Source organism: Ixodes scapularis, unplaced genomic scaffold (genome assembly GCF_016920785.2).
Source record: "Ixodes scapularis isolate PalLabHiFi unplaced genomic scaffold, ASM1692078v2 PGA_scaffold3__209_contigs__length_174095766, whole genome shotgun sequence".
NCBI lineage: Eukaryota > Metazoa > Arthropoda > Arachnida > Ixodida > Ixodidae > Ixodes > Ixodes scapularis.
The window spans coordinates 171545597-171565464 of record NW_024609868.1 but is presented as its reverse complement, the minus strand read 5'-3'; the positions used below and the strand labels follow the sequence as shown (position 1 = coordinate 171565464).

General features: G+C 47.9%; 1 protein-coding gene across 1 annotated transcript in view; it reads right to left on the bottom strand.

The window, feature by feature from the left end:
• Window positions 1-13096: 13096 nt before the first annotated feature.
• Window positions 13097-19868, bottom strand: part of LOC8025640 (serine/arginine-rich splicing factor 12) — a 33590-nt gene continuing 26818 nt past the window's right edge. Inside the window, exon 5 of the mRNA XM_029983706.3 lies at window positions 13097-13366. Coding sequence (XP_029839566.1) covers window positions 13219-13366 — 148 coding nt within the window. The 3' untranslated portion in view covers window positions 13097-13218. The remainder of the gene's footprint in view (window positions 13367-19868) is intronic.

Below are 19868 nucleotides of genomic sequence, written 5' to 3'. Positions count from 1 at the left end.
TCGTCTGAAAGATGCTAAAGGCTACCGCACGATTCAGTGAGGCTTGTTGACCTATGCTTTGAGCACCCGCTCTTCTTTATTAGGCCGTAAACCAGGCAGAACGTAAAATTATTATTGTGAAAACAGCAGGGTTGTGACATGCACGAAAACTTGTCTATACTACTCTGAACATGCTGGCCGCCCAAGCGACCGACTTGCTGACTGACCGGCTCAGCTTTGTCATTGGCAAACGCGGAACAAGCAAATGCTAGAGCATGCAGCCAAGTTCGGTGAATTGCGTATTTCTAAAAACAAATTTGCTAAAAGGTTGTTTGTCGCCATTTTCTCTAAAGGGCAACTCCGGCCAAAACTCAAAATGAAATAAATTACTGGTATCGCTTTAGTGACACAAAGTACGACCCCAGCGAAAATATTACGTCCGTGGGACGCCGCATTCTCAACTAGTGCCGATAATAAAAATGCGACGAGCCGCTGCTCCTTAGCGGGCGGCCAGCGGGTTGCCGATCGCTAAAGCGACATTGGGCCGTGACGTCAGTATCGTTCTCTTTTTGTTTTCTCCGGTCCAGGCGTTGCGCGGAGTGCGCTTCTCTGAGCCGCTACCAACGCTGCTTTGGCTTGTGATTGGCGTGTTTAGCAGTTGCTTTTATCTGTAGCCCATGTAGCTTCGGTATAGCCTTTAGTTTATTTGCTTGCGAGGACTCTAAGACTCGTTTTAGCAAGCATCGGTGCGCCCAAGACTGCCCAGCTGTTCCTCGAAAGATGCCGAGTGCAACTTGTAGCACTGTGGGATGCTCAAACAACCTGCGCAGCATGGAGGTGCTTTTTCACAAGTTTCCAACGTGAAAAAGTGGGTGAACGCTGTTTGGCAAGTGGACTTTGAACTTCGGCTTTTACGCGCCCGAGGAAAAAAAAAAGAATGAAAAAAACAGACGCGTACAGCCCAGCACATGTGTGTTCGGGCGCCACAGCCTACGCCGGAGAGCCTCAAAGCTTTGTGTCTCGAACTGACCCGCCGGAGAGGGCCCCCAGTACTGTACGTCACTGGCAGCGCGGCGTAGACCAACGCCGCTCCATCCACGGAGCCCCGATGACAATTTAGGCTGAGCGACAAGTACGGAAGACCGCACACACGGCGATAGCCGCCAAGTACGGCACCGAACGAGTTCACTTGTTTTGCAGTCGCTAGCTATTGGGTATACAAGCGACGGGTACGGCATAGCGCACGCACGGCGGCGGCAGAGTACGGCACCGTACGAGTTCACGGGTTTTCCAGTCGCTAGCTTTTGGGTATACGCACTAACTCTTGCTACATATGCTGGATAACTACCACGTACACAGAATTAAAACAAAATCAGCTTACTTTCTATCTTTAGATGGCTAGCGGCCTGCGTACTCGTTGAACGAGAACGATCCTGACGTCACATTCACATAGCGGCTGATTTCCAGTGTTGCCCGGGCCTCGAGCGGCTAGTTTCGGTTTTGTTGGCCGCGCCCCAAACAAAACTTTGGGATGTCGATATCTTTTAAACTACACACGATAACGAGAAAAAAATTACGCCTTGCAATTCAGGGACGCTGACTGCACTAAAACAGTCATAATCCCAAACTCGAAAGTATGGACCGGAGTTGCCCTTGAACTGAGTGTCTTCTTGAAAGGATTCAAGAAAAGGAGGGTTTCAAAACCAGTGCTTGGGAAAACAGATGCCTCCGTTCAGGTGGTACACGCCAATGTTCTCAGATCTATCGGTTGACAAGCTCCACGGAAGAGCAGCGTTAAAAAAAATGAGTTTACAATTCTCTGTAATGCGAAAGTAGAATGCAGCACTTGACGAGGAGGGGAGGGTTTACCTCTCCTTTCCCTCCAATTTAGCAGAAAATGTTAGCGAAATTTCCTGCCCAATTTAGCAGGTTAAGTTTCCCCGCTAAATTTGGCGGGGAAATTGACGTCAGGTGACCCAACACATATTTAGCGGAGGAAAATGACGTCAGATGACTAACACCCATGAACAAATTCAGTTTCTCCGCTAGACTTGGCGGGAAAATTGACGTCACGTGACCTCAACACCAATTCAATTTCCCGCTAAATTTAGCGAGGTAGTTACATGGACGGCGACACCGCTAAATGCGGAAACAGGTGCCCAAGAGCTATAAGAACCACAATAAAATCACTTTCCACTGCAGGTAATGTGCATCGAACATTCCACCGGATCTGTCCATAGGGCGGGCTGATAGTGTGGCAGGCGCCACTGAGCGGACGCACCGCAAAAAGGCGTCTGGCGTTTTCAGAAGCTTGTCAACTGACCTAGATGTGAGAATGTTTGTACATGCATTGCTACCATTGCCCAGCGGGACCGGATATTGTTGGAGATCTGTGTTTACTGAAAAATGTTTTTACAATGTTCACACATTGGTCAGTGCAAGCACATCTTTTTTTTTTTCACTAATATTGACTAACAGCATTGTAGCAATCAATCCAGTTGACACCGAAATGTTATAAGCAATAAAGAAATTAAAACCAGGCTGTTCTGTGAGTGCAGATTTTATATCTTGTTTTATTGTTAAGGGCGGCACAGATTTGTTTGTTCCTTTATTCAAGCATGCATTTCATCTCCGAGAAATCATGATCTTCCAATGTGCTGGAAGAAGTCTCGTAGTACAAGTATAGGACGCTGGTGACATGTATAGGGTAGACAGTCATTGCCTCGTTTCCTTACTGTATGCTCGTTTGAAAGTGTCTAAATAGTTATACACAGACATGGGTCTTTTCACTCCAGTTAAAAAGCAGCACTATTTAATGCAATTTTTTTTCGAAGGTTGTTCAGGAAAAACTGTTTTATGTAAATTTGAATACACAGCACCATTTGTTTTTGATGGAAGCAAGTTCATATAATTTATTTTGATTTATAACATGCTTTTGATAAGATCAACCACAATTGGTTTCGTAAAATCCTTTATTGCATGGTGCAGCATTGCCACTTTTAAAAGTCGCTCACGAGGTGAGGACGCTGGGAGAAACCTCAGTTCCCTGCCTCCAGCATGAGCTTCCTACCTTCGGCAATGCATAGAGGCCGGACATTTGTAAGACACATCCAGCCATTCACATTCCGTTAACGACATCTAACGTATCGCCCGAATCGTGTCTGGGTGTTCAGTAGACCATCACATGTTTTTGTACCAACTTGGAGTGTGCCTCGAGGACTAAATGTAAGACGAGAATGGCAGGGAGGAGCTTCCTACATTTGGCAATGCTTTGGCATCTTGCAAGCCTCAACAATCCATGCCGAGCGAGAGCATGAGAAAAGGCGACAAGTGCTTGCTGGAGGTTGGGCATTAAGAGATGCCCTACATTTCTCATACTGTCAGCGACTATTAGCACCGAAATGTTCTGGTGATATCCTTTTTTGTTTGCGACATCACGGGCAGTTTGATACTTCAGCCCCATGTTCCAGGTGAGAAAAAGAAAAGCCTTTCATGCAAGGCTTGCCAAAATATTAGGTGCCAGAAAATATCTGCCATCTACTTTCAGTCTTTATTAAGAATCCTATGTTCTGCGGCCGCATTGAAAAGCACTGCAAAAGAGCCCACATACCTGATCTCACCACAACAGTCTCCCCCTGCACAATAAGTTCTGTCTGCTATGGTCGCCTAATGTCAATAGATGCACATTCCAATGCAGCAACTCAAGCTAGCTACAGCCACACTGTCTTCCAAATGCAGTCTGCTACTAATGCACCAGTAGCTTGGGCTACAAGCTAGGCTTCCAAACAGGCTGCAGGTCACCCCTCGCTTTGGCGAGGGGGTGACCATGTGGTCAGCTGCTGCAGTTACCCAAAAGTTGAAAAATATTTGCTATAAGACAGTGGCATATAACGAAGCCTTAGCAAATAGCTTGAGCATTGAGGAAATATATTTTTCAGCACATTGGTGGTACAAAGTCACTATTTTGATGAAGTAGAGTGCAGCACAATGGGGCAAGCACTTTGGTACAGTGATTGCATCAGAGTGATGGTGAACCCCCGTCACATCCGAGCTAGCAGAGCAGACCCCTGTCAATGGTTTCATGCCATCCATTTTATTTAGTTCTGAAATTCTAGATCTTTTCACCCTCCGTTGCATAGGCGCTGCCATCTTGGAATCACATGACACAGCCGCCATAAAGTGGCTTGCAATTGTCGCTCCTCTCTCCCCCCTCCGCTCCTAGGCAAAGGCATATTGTTTTTTTTTTTTTGTTTTTTTGCTGCATTTTATTGCAATTTTTTGTTTTGCTTTGTGAAGTGTCTCGCACTTATTTTTACTTTTTAACTGCATGCCATCATTATGTGCACAACTTACGCACCTTATTTTATAACAGGTTACGACTATTTGCTCTATCGGCATACCAGTGATCCGAAGAGAGAGTAGGGAAAAAAAGCAGACAATATGCTACGTTTTTTTTCTTTTTGCTTTGCGGCAATGCGATAGAGTTGTTCAAAGGCTTGCCGACTTTAGGCATACTTTAATTCAATGCCAGCTGTTAGTGTTGTTTGCACAAAAACAAAGCTTAAAAGAAGAAAAGAATTCTATGGCAAGTTATAAAGTTTACTGCTATGTATTTCTGAAAGGACAATATATAATTCTCATTTTGATCGAACCAGTCTCATGTAGCTCTAAGTGGCGGATACATGTTCTACGATCGCATCAGGCAGCAAACTATACTGTGCCTCATGAAACTTTGCAAAAGGCGAAAACTTTTTCTCAGTTAAGTACTGCCAAGCAAAGTACCGGCATCCAGCTATGGTCACCACACCACCACCAGCTGGTAGGGCACACTAGTTTCTAGCTCCACACTGTGATAAAGGAGAGTGAAATTAGATGTGTTCTATCTAAAGCACTGCGCAGGCCTACAGTAAACCTTGGTCAAGGTTGAGCTGCTCGATGTGCTATCTGTTCTACTTTCACACATTCTGGCAGACAGATTGGACAAATGTGATTCAATATGCCTCTCAGCCTTCTGAGTGCAGCCTACGTAAGCAACTCATTTTCAAAAAATGCTGCCACAACATGGCAGTCGAGCAGCCCGCTAAAGCTGCAATCTTGTTCAAACAAGTGTAACAGTGGTCTTTGTATGCTGACTAAGTGCACTTTGTTGTCAGGACGAACAGAACGGGTTGCCAGGAGGCCCGGGACTGGCCTTGAAAAGTAAACCCACACAGTGCTCTAATGTGCACCACCATAGGACCAAACACAAGCGAGGCTCGGCAGCTCTGCTGGCATTCAGTCTGTGGCAATGAACTTACGCTTGTCCAGGGCCGGTGCTCAGTCTATACAGTACATATCCAGAAAGAGGAGATCGTAATTGAACTTGGCAGCTTACAGAATAGGTTTGTTTCTATTCCTTTATTTTACCCTCGGAGCCAGGGGCATTACACAGTGCAATTGTAAATGCAACCATAGGAAACAAACATGTTAAGCAATGGTGTGAACTAGTTATACAATAGTGGTTAAAATGCAAGACCAAAATATATGAAACTTAAAGGACACATCGTAGGAAATCGCATACTGCCGCCGATACACCAGCTCCCACGTGGTCCGTCAAACAACCAGAGTGCAGCCTGGTTCTTTCACGGGAGCGGGAATTCCGCTCCCTTTTATTTGTTCCTAAAACACAACGCTCAAAAACACTCAATCTAAACTGCAAAGACATGCGACATTACACCGATATTCGCACGTAAAGCCAAAGCTAAACACAAAGAGGGCCCGCAGGCCTCGTCTCCCACGATTACCTGAGATCCGGTCGCACACACTTGCCTGTTCTCGGCACCGCCCAGTCCCCAGAGGCCCCTCCCCCCAGTCCCCCGTCAATATATCGATGGGCGAGGAGGTTTCTCCTCGCCCGCCCTTGGGCACCAATGATGCGGCCTAAAGGCACTCTAAAAATCAAACTTTTATCTGTTTACTCTGCTCACCTTCTGTGATGCGACACGCCATCACATTTTACTCCGTTTCACCTTGTGTTGTACTGCAGCTGACGATACGAGCCACCGCAGCCAATCCAACTCTTTGTCGCTGCCAGATGACGCCGTGCTCCACGTGCCGTTGCACCCAACGGACAGGCCACGTGACACACCTTCGGCACTGGATTGGCTCCGATGGCTCGCAGCATTCAGAGTAAAGTGCGGTATTGCATTTTGTGCTCTAGTAACTCACCACTGCCGAGCTGCTACGCCAGAAGCACTCGGCAGACCCCACCAACTCTGCCGCCCCTGCACTCCGTTCACCCCTACGTTGACAGGGCGGTAGGAGCCATGTGGTTGGAGGGCCAAGCTTTTATTGCCTCACATCTGTATGAGGAAGGGGCATGATAAGTGATGCAAGACTGACAATCGGCTGGTTCACCGAGCATGTAGCCTCCAGTGCCCTGTCAGTTAAGGGGTGAATAAAGTCTAAAGTTGGTATATAACAGCCGTCTACTGTCCCACTCTCAGGCAAGCCACCCTTGAACAGTTCAGTCGTTGATCCTTAAGCAAGGTTAAGCAATGACTGCCTCGTGCCATCACACATGAAGGTGTCCGCGGAACAAAGCCGCATTTGTGTCTACTCGCACCTTTGAGAAAATTGGTCCTGCCATAACCCACACCTCGTCGGGGTAGAAAACTTTTGGGCCCTTTATTTTCTGTGTTGTACAATGCCCCAAGAGGTAGCTCTGATGAAACGGGACTATCTTGACGCCCTCGGTCAAAAGCGAGGCTCCTTGCGGCCATTCAGCGCCGTCTACTCATTCATAGATGTTGCTCCTTTCGACAAAATGTCTGTGGCGACAGCTGGAGGTAGTGAAAAAGCGGACACCATGGCTCTTCCCAAAGCACCCTGTTCTTCCTCAAGAGCGGCTAGTTCATCCAGGAACAGTGCAATGGTGCTTGGTGGTCTGCGATCGCAGACCACCGGTCATAGCCGCACTAACGGCGGCGGCGGCGGCGCCCCCCCCCCCCCCCCAACTGACGTCACTCAGAGCATTTCACTCTTATGACGCGACTCCAAGCCATATTCACTATGGCTGGCGACAACCCATAAAAGGCATGCACTGGCCCTTTGACCCACACTGAGTGCAGTGCAGGAAGTGGAACGGCATCGGTGACCCCGTCGCTGCAGTTACCCAGAACTGTTTTACAGCTGTCTCGGCGAAGGTGCAGGCCCACTGTTTGGTGCACGTAGGTAGAAGCCATCAGCCGCAAGCATCGGACACCTGGGGTGGAAAATTTTGCACCCAACAAAACAATAACCATGAGAAGAGTGGTCTAGCCGGAGAATTGCAAAAACATAAAAAGCAGGCACATAAAGAAGTATTTCTGTTACCTTGTCTTGCAAAAACAGTAAAAGCAGGCACATATAGAAGTATTTCTGTTACCTCGTCTCATGCTCAAGCATTATGTTGGATAGTATACATCAATAATGCCTGTCTCGCAGTGGCTTTCTGAACAAAATGTAGTAGAAAATAAAACCAGTTGAATACCAAAGGAGAAGTAAAACAAAGAGGCACTTATTTGTTGTCACTTTAACATTCACATTATGGAAGAGCACAACGCTTCGCGATTAACCTGTAGCAGAATCGCTTAGCAGTTCTGCTGCAGGTGTGAATGTACCACGAAGCAGAATACAGTATTTGTGCAGAAAACACCATCGCAGGCCTACCAGGACGAACAGCAACATATTTACCCGCCACAAATTCGACGCGCCGGGAGGGCCATTTGCGAAGCCTGATCTGTTTGTAAATCCCGTCTTTCGACAGAACGCTTTTGTGACTGCACGAGCTCGTCAAAAGCTGACATTCCCAACGCGCTTGGTCCTTCTTTAAAGGGCAACTCCGCTTCATTTTCGATGCTGAAAAAACAACGCAGTTCTCTTTAGTATCACCTAGAAAGACTACACGTCAAGTTTTACGACGTAATTAAGCCTAAAAGTTTGTTAAACTGGTAAACAAAGTTTGAGATGCCTCATGTCTCCGAAATCTGCTAATTCTAGCGGCCGATGTGCGGCGCAGAGAACAGCGCAGTCAATACCGCGTGTTGGCACAGCCAACACTGCGCCGCACGTCATAGTCTGGGACCGCTTTTTTTCTTGTTTTTTACTTTATTGAGGCGCAGCCTACAGGCGGCGCCAGCAGCGTGCATACCGAATATTCTAAGCTTAAATGGTAAAACAAAATGGCTAGGTGGCGTAAGCTACCGCCCGATCCAAAGGGCTCAGCCGTATTCATTCATCCATCCATCCATCCACCGATGTCCACGTGATCCAAAACGCGCATGCGCTGATGAGTGTCTGAGCGAGCACTCCGCGCTCGTCGTCGGGAAGACCGAACCTGCTGCGTCTTGGAGCAACGTTTTGTGCTGCGATGCCTGGCATATTACGAGTGGTTTACTTAACTTCAACTACTAATGGTTCCAAAACATAACTTTAAAACAACTTGCCTTTTTCTGCGTCAAAACACTCTGCGGCCGCGGTAGTGCACACGTCGTTGGATAGCAGAGACCGTGGAGCAGACGACACGGCGCGACGACGCTTGCTCCGCCGATCCGTCCGTCCGCGCGGTCGGCGAGGTCGTGCGGTGACGTTCGTACCACGTGGGTTGTCCCAGACTATGACGACGCGGGGCCAATGTTGCCAGGCGCGGGCGCAGTTTCGGTTTCGGTTTGTGATCAGGAGTAAAGAAGGATTACGAGAATTATATTTCCTTTTTTGAGAAACAAACGACGTCGAGCCGTTTATTAGTATACCTTAGTGTATAATCACCAAAAACCCCGAAATTCCTGGAATTGAGCGGAGTTGTCCTTTAAGTGCGATTACTGGATGCAAATGCGGCGCAGGAGGCACCCGGGAGCCACATGCCACTCCCATTGATTATCTCTATTATCTTCTTTGTCCCCGACGCTACGTGAGGTAGCCAAGCGCTATCAAATTCCACCACAGCGGTGTCGAATCGACGATCGAACGCCACCAGTAGGTAAATTCCACTCACCGTTTGCGTTCCGAACAAGCGTCCCACGGGCCTCAATGTGGCGAGACGGGGCCTGCTAGCTTGCATGAATGCGCTGAATGTGCTGTGGACTTGACTGCCGACGCTCGTTCCCAAGCATTGAACATCACGACCAACTCCACTCGGCGATACCGCGGCACAGAACACGACAATGTATAATACAAGAAAGACCGCTGGAACCGACGCGACCGCTCCAAAAAGCGCCCAACACTTGGAGGAACAAAAAGTAAAAACAAAAAGTAAAATTGGAAGAAGCAAAAACAAACAAAACAAAAATTTTCGTCACTTCCGGTTTGTGTTGTTTTGCTTGTTTTTGCTTTTTTCTCTCAGCCAATAGGCATTGCAACCTTACTGCGGCGAAACGCTCGTGTTATGTTACCACCGTTTACGTTGCGGGTCACTAGGACATCTGTGCTTCGAATGAAGCCATAGAGATCATATACTAAATCTAGAGGAAAAGGTCCGCCATTTTCCCATACATTCTGGCTGCCGCAAGCGGCGGACCATGCAGGCAGACCCTCTGGGTCCCAAACACGGTTTCATCATCAGAGCAGTTTCGTGAACTTCAACAATCCACGAACTTACCGGTGGAAAAATACTCGCGTTCCTTTCGAAGGTTTCTTTTTGCATAGCGCGCAGATGTACGGCCTCGCGTTAACGCTAAACTAAACCATATACCCGGCTTCGCTGGTGGGGCAGGTGGGGCGCGGCTGGGCGCGGTTGAGGAATACGAAACTGCGCAACCATCAGATTTCCGAGATTTCGACAGAAGGGAAGTTAATGCAGCGTAATGACTTTATTGCTTTTTATAAGCGTTAGAATAGCTCAGAATTTAGTTTACAACGTTAAATTATCACTGTTTATATTGCTGGGAGTTTACACTCTTCGCGTTTACCGCGTTTACCATGGCAACGTTGCTTTCTTTCTCTCGTGTTCTGTCGCTCTCTTTCGCGATCGTTCACTCGGGACCCAGGATGTCGGCGCACGGGATTTGCCACTCCTCCTCACCCACCTTTACCCCCCTGAATGAAGCGTAGCAACTAGGGGTGTCGCGAACTTTTGTCGAACCAGATTTTTTGGTCGAACTTTCGGGGTTCGACTGGGTCGAACCGGTTCGACGAACCTCCGAACTTTTAACCAGATTCGACCGGTTCGACTTTGTGGACAGTGTGGCCAGACTTTTATAGAAGCATGTCTAAGTTTGGAGAAATTTTTTTTATGCGAAGGGTTATTTTTAAATTTAAGAACAGTTGCAATTAAAGAAACCAATTCTAATCACTGAAGAAGTTAATAACTTAATTGTTTTGTGCTGTATTAACTGAAATAACCAATCAGCGCTGCACTTAATTCATCTCTTAGCCATTATCATCCAATCCGAAGCCAACTGGCCAGCCTGTCGCGCATGCGCACACGAGTCGAACCTCAATAGAAGGTTCGTCGAAATTTCCACCAAAAGTCGAAAAAGTCGAACCTGGTCGAACTCGAACCGCGGCCGGTTCGCGACACCCCTAGTAGCAACCAGTTCAAGGAGTGACTCTGCATGCGACATACGAAACACAAACGTCCCAGAGACTCCTCTTGTAATGTAAGAAATCGTAAGCAAACACCCATGATTGAACCAATCTTAAAAGGGCACCGACACGTCAAAATATCTTTTTTTTATTATATGAAATTTACTGAAAACGATGCCTGGACATCACCTTCAAAATTCGAAACTTGGGAATTCAGTATTTGTGAAGTAAAAAAACAACTTCCAAGTGCCGAATGTGATGTTTCCGCACGATCTGCGCCAGTGCGGAGACATAAAATATTGAGCCGTCCTGCGAGTCACGCCTCCGCTCTGAACCGCCGTTACCGCCACGTCATGTCGCCAGCGTACCGGAAACCACCGGTTTCCTCCGTGCGTGCCATGCTGCCTATCACTGCAAGCAGACGACGACTGACTTTCGAGTCTGAAGTTCTTTTAGGTCTCTTTCAGCGATCTCAAATTCTTTGAAACGGGGTGATGTTGAAGAGAACAAGTAATGGACTTTTGTGAGCGACGTGGGGGGACCACGTCGTGCTGGTTCTGCGTGAAAGGCTGCCCCATCGGAGACCGAAACTATGATACACAGACACCAAGTTGTTTTGACCACTTGACGATTTCCTTTTCAAAGTCTGAGAGGTCGTCGAGCACCTACAAAAGACCAGTTTGACCAATTCCCCAACTCACTGGTCATCCTCTGCTGCATGCGTCGAGCGCCGCCATGTTTTTTGAGGGAGGAGGATGCGACATCACACCAGACTCCGATTTTCAGTACTTCAAAAAGGGCTGTAGTGCGTTCGCAATTGTGTTAAAGGCCGACGTACAACCTTGGTTTTCTGCAGGGAAGATTATCTTGTTAGCGGTCCCCTCTCCTAAGCTGCGAGAGGAGCCAAGGGGGGGGGGGGGGGGGGGGGGGGCAAGGTAAAAAGTGAAGAGGACATAGGAAAGCAGGGGCCTTGCAAAAGTGGAAAGCGCGAAGTGTACATCGGCCTTTAAAGAACATGTTTTACAATTGCAGCCATTAGATGTTATAGAAATGTTGCCTACAAAGCTTTTAAATTTTATGATATTTGATGTCACAAATCAAAAGAAGTGAGGAGGTGAGGAGCGGAAGAAAAATACACAAAAATAAAAAGGCGCGCGCGCATGTGAACTTTTTTTTGCGTTGCGGTATCTTCTTTAGTGCGACTAAACCTGCATCGTTTTAAACAATAAAGATATGTCCTTTGGGATGTCAGCGATTGGGGAGGAGGACAGACCGTGACGCCCCAAGCGGTTAACTTAACAACTACACGGATGGGAACAACAAATACAATGACGCAGCGCTCGGCCGACATAACCGAACGCGGCGTCAGCGTTCGGCTGGAGTTCGCGCTCTCCGGCGAGGGGGAGGAGGGGCTCTCTTGTTTCCACTAGGGCCTGCATGAACAATGCAGCATGCACGATCCCAGCCCAGCACAAAAGTCGAAGTGGGTCAAGCTCGCATTCTCTGAGGATAGATCCGGCACTTAACGTCGATTCGTCGATTGTTAGTATTTTTTACATTAAACTGTGCCCCGCGCTCTATTGTAGAAGATGACATGTCCATGCCCATAAGGCCTGTCGGCATGTGCACAGGCCTTGTGTTGAGTAAACACCGAGCGTGGGGAAAACAAACGGGTCAGAGCGCCCCCTATAGTTCGATCTCCTGCCCAATACAGTTAGCTGACAGTCAGCTCCCTAATTAACGAAAACCTCCTTTCATTTCTAGTTGGGCCCTGCAAGGACTTTTTTACTGGTTTTTAATTTTCACCGAAACTGACTGCACTGACCTTTTCTTTTCTCGAATTTTGCTTTATTTTAAAAGTTATAGGCAAATTAAAATTACAAAAACAAGCAAAAAATAACCTCCTTCATGACGTCCTTGGTTGCTTGAGCGGCAGTGTAGAAAATATCAGCCGTGCCGACACAGTGGCAGACATGATCGGGAGACCAAATTTCTCGTGTTGTACGGCACGGGTCCATCGTTGTCGCTGTCCCACAAAACATCGGCGAGGTGAAAAACTGTGAAACTTCGTCCCCACGAGATATGACGCATAACTATTGGAGCACTTAACGACGCAGCAGTTCATGCTGCCAACCCAGCGCAACCGCACCGCTCCGACTTCAATGCGTACCAATGTATGCGTTGTGGTTTCGTTTCGCTGCGGCTCTCACTGCCTACCTTCGGTAACGGCCGCGCGGCGGCGCGGCGGTCGCGTCGCACGGAGTGTATAGTTACTCTCTCCGTGCCCGCTGGCTCGCCCAAACCCCGAGGGACGTGGAAACCGCAAAAAAGGTAGACGCTTAAATAGGATTGCAGGGGCCCCTTAATGGTTTTATGGGTCATACTGACATTTCGGATTTGAAGAGACTCAAGTCAGGGCTTTTGTCATTCTGCCTACTTCCTCCATTGTCCCGGTCCTTTTGTGCTGTTGTTCTTAACAAATCACCAACTTGCCAGAGTCTCCATCTTGATAAAAATAACAGAAAAATGTTGATGCAAACAATTAAGTGCCAAAAGAAACCGAGTCCGAGCGTAATTTCGAGGTGGGCGGCCGACGTCTCCAACAGACATTGGCTCCACCATCTCGGCACAACCTTTCTACGGGGGAGTGTGCCGAGGTCTTTAATGAGAGTACACAAGGTGGGGGCATCTCGGGAGTCACTCTGGGGACCGGCTCCTGGACCTGTCGTAGCCTCTGTCCGGGGCCCGGTACGGAGAGCGGTCCCTGCTCCGGGGCCGGTCGTTGCGTCCACCGTGCGACGAGTGGGAGCGTGACCTGGACCTCGACCTGGTGTACGACCTTGACCTGCAATTTAAACATGGCGCATCAGCAAATGTCCCCACACAATTGACAGGACACACACTGCCAAACACGAATCCCTTCCAATGCCTCAGAAAAGCAAAAGATCTTGTGCAAAGCAAAGTCTTTCACTATGAACTCTTAATGAAGTGGCCAAATGTCCGTTTTAACATCTTGTGCAGTGTCTAGATCAGTGGTTCTCAAATGGGGGTCTGCGAAGGCATCCTAGGGGTCCAAAAGCCCTGCCTTACCAGTCTGGCCTGGCAATAAAAGTTGTCTTTTATTCAAATTGAAAAGAAACATTCAAATTTTCGGGCAAGTTTTCTCGTGTGCATGTCAATGAGCAAAGTCTACTTCACACTAGCCCTTAGTTATATCCGTTCCTTAAATCATTACCATAATTAACCTGTACCTTTCTTTTCCCCTCACCACAAACGGGGTCCTCCATCATCTCTGCTGATCCACAAGGGGTCCGCGAAACATTGATGGCTGAGAACCATTGGTCTACATCATGGGCTCTCAAAACTGCGTCCTTAGGAAGGTTTCCCAGAGTACCCACGTGGGTTCCCCAAGGTTGCGAATTTTCTGGACCGCCGCTGCCGATAAATAAGCTGTTTTTACACCTGAAGCGTTATTTAAATGTGTTTATTGCCCCGGGGCATGCAGTCATCTTTGATTTGGATTGAAGTGGTTTCTGGAGGACAGGGCACGGTTCCCGCCCCACTCTTTCATTCTGTTCATTCACTCGCTACGTCCACTTCTTTTGTGTAAGAGCATAGGAGGGAGAGAGTCTTCTCGCACGCTTCCAACAGATCAACTCACTTGCAAAACTCCCACAAAAAAAATTCTTATCACTGCCATTAAAAAAAAAAAAAAATCTTTTAAAAATATTTACATTGTTAGACACAATTTTTTAGAATACTTTGAAGTAATAAGGCAAGTTTTTTAATCTGCTGATTTTCGGGATTGCTCTATTATTTGGACGTTTGCTTCAGTCCCTGGTCCAAAATAAATGGTTCCCGACTGTACAGAGATGAAAGTTTGCACTGCATTCTGCCTAGCTACTCTCAGTATATACTGCAAATCGCATTCATATTAAAGGGATACTTCAACGAAATTTGGAATATTCCCGTCGTGCTCAAAAACAGGTTGAATATGATCCACAATATCCGTAAATGACAATCGCACATTTGTATTTTGAGCCTGGTGGCTGTATTTTTCGTTATAAACGGCCCACTCTGGCAAGCGCTCGAAGAAGGCCCAGCGGAGACCATGTGACATCCAACGCAATCGTGACGTAGGTCGTTTCAGGACGAGCGAAGCTACCGCGAAGCTGTCGTCGAGAGGATGGCCTAGTTGTTTTAGCCACCGAAGCGGCTGCTTTTGTATGAATTTTGAGTGACGGGTTAATCTTCTGTAATCCTGTAGGGGGACAATAGCGACTTCTGCGACACACAAAAGGCATTCTCGGGAAGAGGGGAGTTCCTCCTGCCCCTCTTCTATCGTCGTGGCCGGAGGCGAGAAAACCTCCGTCATTAGCTGCCAAGGTTCCTAGATGGGCATCACAAACGAGGAGTTAGCGACATCCACCAGGTGCTCTTTGCTAATCGTTTAATTCGTTTTAAAATTCCTTTTCGTGACATTTTTAACGAGATATTGGTGTGTTCGATGTGATGCTGCTCCTTTGAACACATATAGACCAAGAAATGAGCGCCGAAATTTCGTTGTAGTATCCCTTTAAGCCAAAGGTTCTAGAGTTGACCCTTTTTTCATAGTGTCCTCCTTAAACGACTAAAGAAGTTGAAAAAGAATAAAGAGAACCGTTCATAAGCAAGCACGATCTACGTGGATGACTGACACCAGCAGGTCAGAGCCGTATATGGGGAGAGTTTGGTCAGTCTATGATCTCGCCACCGCAATGCTCTCCTCCCAAGTGAGCCAATCAGCACGTGGCGTGGAGCGAGAGGCATGGGCGCATGCGCGTGAACTCCCGGCTGCTCCCACCTGAGTGGGGAGGGCCGCCATCTTTGATCATCCTCCCGGCGGAATGCGTGGGATCGGCATCTAAATCTCTATTATTGCCTTTTATATCGCTGGCTCTGGCAAGAAAATGACATTCTGTTATTCCTCTGTGGGTTAAAAAGCTAATAAAAGAATATTTTTCGGCGTATGACCACAAGCTTTTATTCAGGCGAAAAAGAAGTTGGCCCGTAGCAGACGACGCGTAGCCTCAGCAGCGCCCTTCTCCGACTAGTCTCCGACAGCGTTGCTCAAAAATGGCGGTCGTCTCCTCTCTGCTCCCTTCTTTCTCTCTCGCTCCTTCGGCGCTCTCCTCCCTTTCATTTACTTTTCTATTCTCCAGCGCCTTTGTCGCCACACCCACTGGCCAAACTCTCCCAATATTCGGCTGTGCAGCAGGTATGTCACATGCACCATCAGTTGCACACGACATGAAGTAACTAGAGGCCACGTCTGCCACTGTCGCCACCTGGTATAGTTGACTCCAAACTCGAAGCACTCACTTCGGCGCTGCGTCGGTCACGACGTACAGTTCCATAAAAGCTACACTAAGCCTTGAGGTCACCTTAGGAATGGCACCAATACATTTCAAGGCACTCAAACAATATAAATGTAAAATTACCTCTTAAATTTTTTTTGGGGAATGCTTCGTTAATCAGGTTTGATGGTCACTTAATGAAGCTACTTTGAATTCATAAAACCATTGCAGGAGAATCAAAATTTGTTGGTTAGATCAGGAAATTCGTAAAACTTGGTTTTACAAAATTGATTTTTAACTGTATTTTTAGATTTTTTTAGCAATAATAGCATGACTGGTTTTACTTTGGAGCTCTGTCCAAACAGCAATTTTTCATCTAGAAACGACAAAGGTCTTGGTTACGGTGACATGTCTCGGATAAACATGATGCCATTACAGCTGTCGACGCCGAAGACATTCTGTCAATGATGTCTTCGACATTGTGTCAATGATGTCTTCGACATTGTGTGATGACTTTCGTGTATCGTGTGATAACTGTCGAAGACATTGTGATGTCTTCGACAGTCATCAGGCTGCCGAAGACATCAAAAGAGAGGAAACAAAGAAAAACGTATTGTCCAGGCAAAAACAGCTTGAAGCAGGTGCCTAGTAACCATGCCTGACCCTTTGTTTGGACTGAGAGCAACAGTAAGCCAGCTCCGTGGGTGTCTCGGTTTAAGCCTGTTATTTCTTAGAATTCGTCTGTCGGGCTTAACCGCGCATGTACGGAACTCCCGACATGAATGGAGCGCGTGGTTGGAGCAGGCAAGGCCATCCCGTCATGCTCAAGATGCAACATCCGGCGGCGGAACACCTTTGATCGATGCAGCACCGAGCAACGGCGTAAACCTCAAGGACTGACTGCAATGACCTCAACCATGCACACGCCGGGGAACACTGGTGTAGTTTTCGGAGGGGCTGCGTGTGCGGCATCACGTTCCGGCCTTGGCCTGCAGTACTGGGCGCGGCCGACAACACGCCCCGTTGCTTCCTATGGTCGGGACGGCCAAGCTCTCGCCCACGAGCGCCTCATTCGAACGGCAGTGTGGCACGTTCCGGCGACACACGATACTGCTAGCTGCATGCGGACCACGCGGCCTACGTGACGGACGTCTTGTAGTCGCCCTTGGGTGAACGTTATAAAAGCGGGGGATTCTTTTGTTAGGGGGACAGACTTCGAATGTGACTACACATGCTGCTTGCTGTAAATATGCAATAAACCCATCATATCAGTAATAGAGGAGTTGCTTCAAGGTGCCGCAGATTTGAACCGCAGCCCGTCGAGGGACAACCAACCCCATCGACGAACGTGGGGCGGCTTCACGGACAAAGGCGAAGGAAGCGGTTGTAGTAGTCCGTCCCATTTTGCTTGGAGCAGGTGCCTTATCTCACTGAGACTGCCGCTCAGGTGAGACAGTGGCAGTGGCAGTCTTCAGGACCGTTAATGCTTTCGCATTAAAAAAAGTCCCCCCAAGCTTGAGCAGCGCTGGAGCCAGAGTTGAGTCGAAGTTCACTACCCTTTCGATTGACCGCAGCACGGGAACTACTTTGACTACCGTATTTATTCGAGTACAGACCAGCGTTTTTGCCCCATTCTTCGAGCAAGTTTTTAAAATTAGATATTAACCTACAATCAAGAAGGCCCGTAATAATACTGAGCGTAATTTCCGAGCCTATTGCGCAAACCCAGCGCTCCCCCGTGTCAGCCGCTGCTCCTAGCACTCCGGTGCAAAGCTGTGAGGCTGGAACCACGCACCAGTGTTGGGCAGTAAAGGTTTGTGCGAGTGGTGCAAATGCCATGGTACATAGTGGCCACGGCACGGAGGCCTGTGGCAGACACGATAATCGCGCGATTGGACGAAAAGTAAAAGGCCCTGGTTCTGTCTCATTACAGTAGCCGCCATCCCACTATTATGCACATTTTTCTCGCGACTCTTAGCGCCCGACACTGCTGACATAGCCTGAACATTCGGACGATGACGAGGCCAGGGGATGGACTTTCGCTCCTCGCAGTCTCCATACTTTGTTTCATGGTTTCGTCTTAAAGGGACCATGAAATGATTTTAAAATCGAGTTTCATCCACCGCACGTCGTAAAAGGTGTGAAAAGAAACACAAAAACACAAAAATAGGGAGCCAAAAAAAATTATTTGCTATAGAACTTTTAAAAGAAAACTCGACTCTTTTGCGCCTTCCTTCCTTCGCCTGTTCACTACGATGCATCCGCGGAAATGGAGCACGTCAGCCAAATCCAGGTCGCCTATTGGGTAAGAGCCTACCTCACCAGCTCCGCGATCGTAAACAATAAATAGCCGGCAAATGTTTCCTAAAAGTTTTGTTAAATAATATTCAGATCCACATTTTGTAGCATAATTAGAGATGTGTGGCGAAAATTGCCAAATTCGATAATGCTGAGAGCCAAGCGCCATCTATCGTGTGGTAAACGAAGCAACTACTGCGCGTGCGCAGTAGGGCAGGGCCGACAGTTACTTGGGTGGCGGCGGCCGACGAACGTTCATTTTCTTTGTTTTCCTTCCTCTCAAAACTCTGACTGACTGAACGTTTATTTTTCTACGTGTTCTTCCCGCACGTGCCGACTTCAAGCAGCAAGAAAACAGTACTTAAAACAGACCACGACGAACAAGAACGCTGGATCCACCGACTCTGACGAAGCGAGCTCCTCAGAATATAGGCCTAGCAGGCATTCCGACTCGGCGCTGCGTTGCTTCGTCGCAAGACCGTCCGCCTACGACCGACTGGCGTGCTAAATGGAATATGCCCGCGCGACCCTTGTGGACCCTTCCCGTATTATAGTTTGATCACTGACCTCAATTCTAGATTAAGAGGTGAGGTCAATCTCTTCCCCTTGTTTTCCGAGGCAGTGTTGACGAACACTCGTCGAAAAGGGACTCTCGTCGATTCTATCTTCTTGTTTTGTGTGATATAGAGCTGAAATAAACGCCGTATGGATTACCTTCGTAACACGGTATGTACACTTTGTTATTGGTATGCCATTTTTATTCTGACAGACTGCACGTCACTGTCGAGCTATAACAGTTCGTGGGAGGTATACGTACAACCCCGGTCCGACCTTTCTTTGCCGAGTGTCGCGTCAGTATCGAGTTGCAATCGTAAAAGAACGGTCCCGAAGCGCTTACAAACAGCGCGAATACAGCACTTCCATCGAGCGCGCGCGTCCGCTCCGAGTGTAAACAGGTATTTACGTGGCTCTTGCTGACACTCTTAGTTCAAACGTATCTTTTTTAACGTCGGCTCGCTCCTGCATCTCCGAGGCCGCGAAAAACGCCATCTACGTCGCTTTGCAAACGACTGACACGGGCCGGCCCTTCTGCCAACAATGACAGGGTGGTTGACTTCTGGAGTCTTCACCGGAAGACTCGCTGCACTTCCCAACAGGCATACCGGCGTATGGGACTAGTCCCATGCTGTCGCTGTAGCGCAACATATCTCATTGAATTTCGCTCAGCTGCGATGCGGCGATGAGAGGCGCCGATTCAGGAAATACGTCGGTGACATCAGCGCAGTAAAACCTACCGGCGCACCCCAACTCGTTGCCGCTAACACTCCCATTCTCCTATTGCCGAGAGAACTTCCGGTTCCGGAAACGGTTTATGTCACGGCTTGTTTTGCGGTCAGTTGGAGAGAATGAAAAAGTCGATATTTCAATCATTTTTTGTGTAGAAGTTAATAAGCCGAGACGAAAACGGATGCCTGTTCGGCATTCAGTGAACATTGACGGTTTAATGTAAAAGTTATCTGGAAAAAGTAAAAAGGTCATTTCATGGTCCCTTTAAGCCCACACGCAGCCCACGACACCGGCCGATGGAACCAATCAAACAGCGTTGAGAGCACAGCATCGAGGCATTTGTCATCACCCTGGGCAAGTTCTTTTGTCGGCTAAACCAGTGATGCCCGGCGAATGCCTCGCGACTTGAGCTTGTAGTGTGTGTGC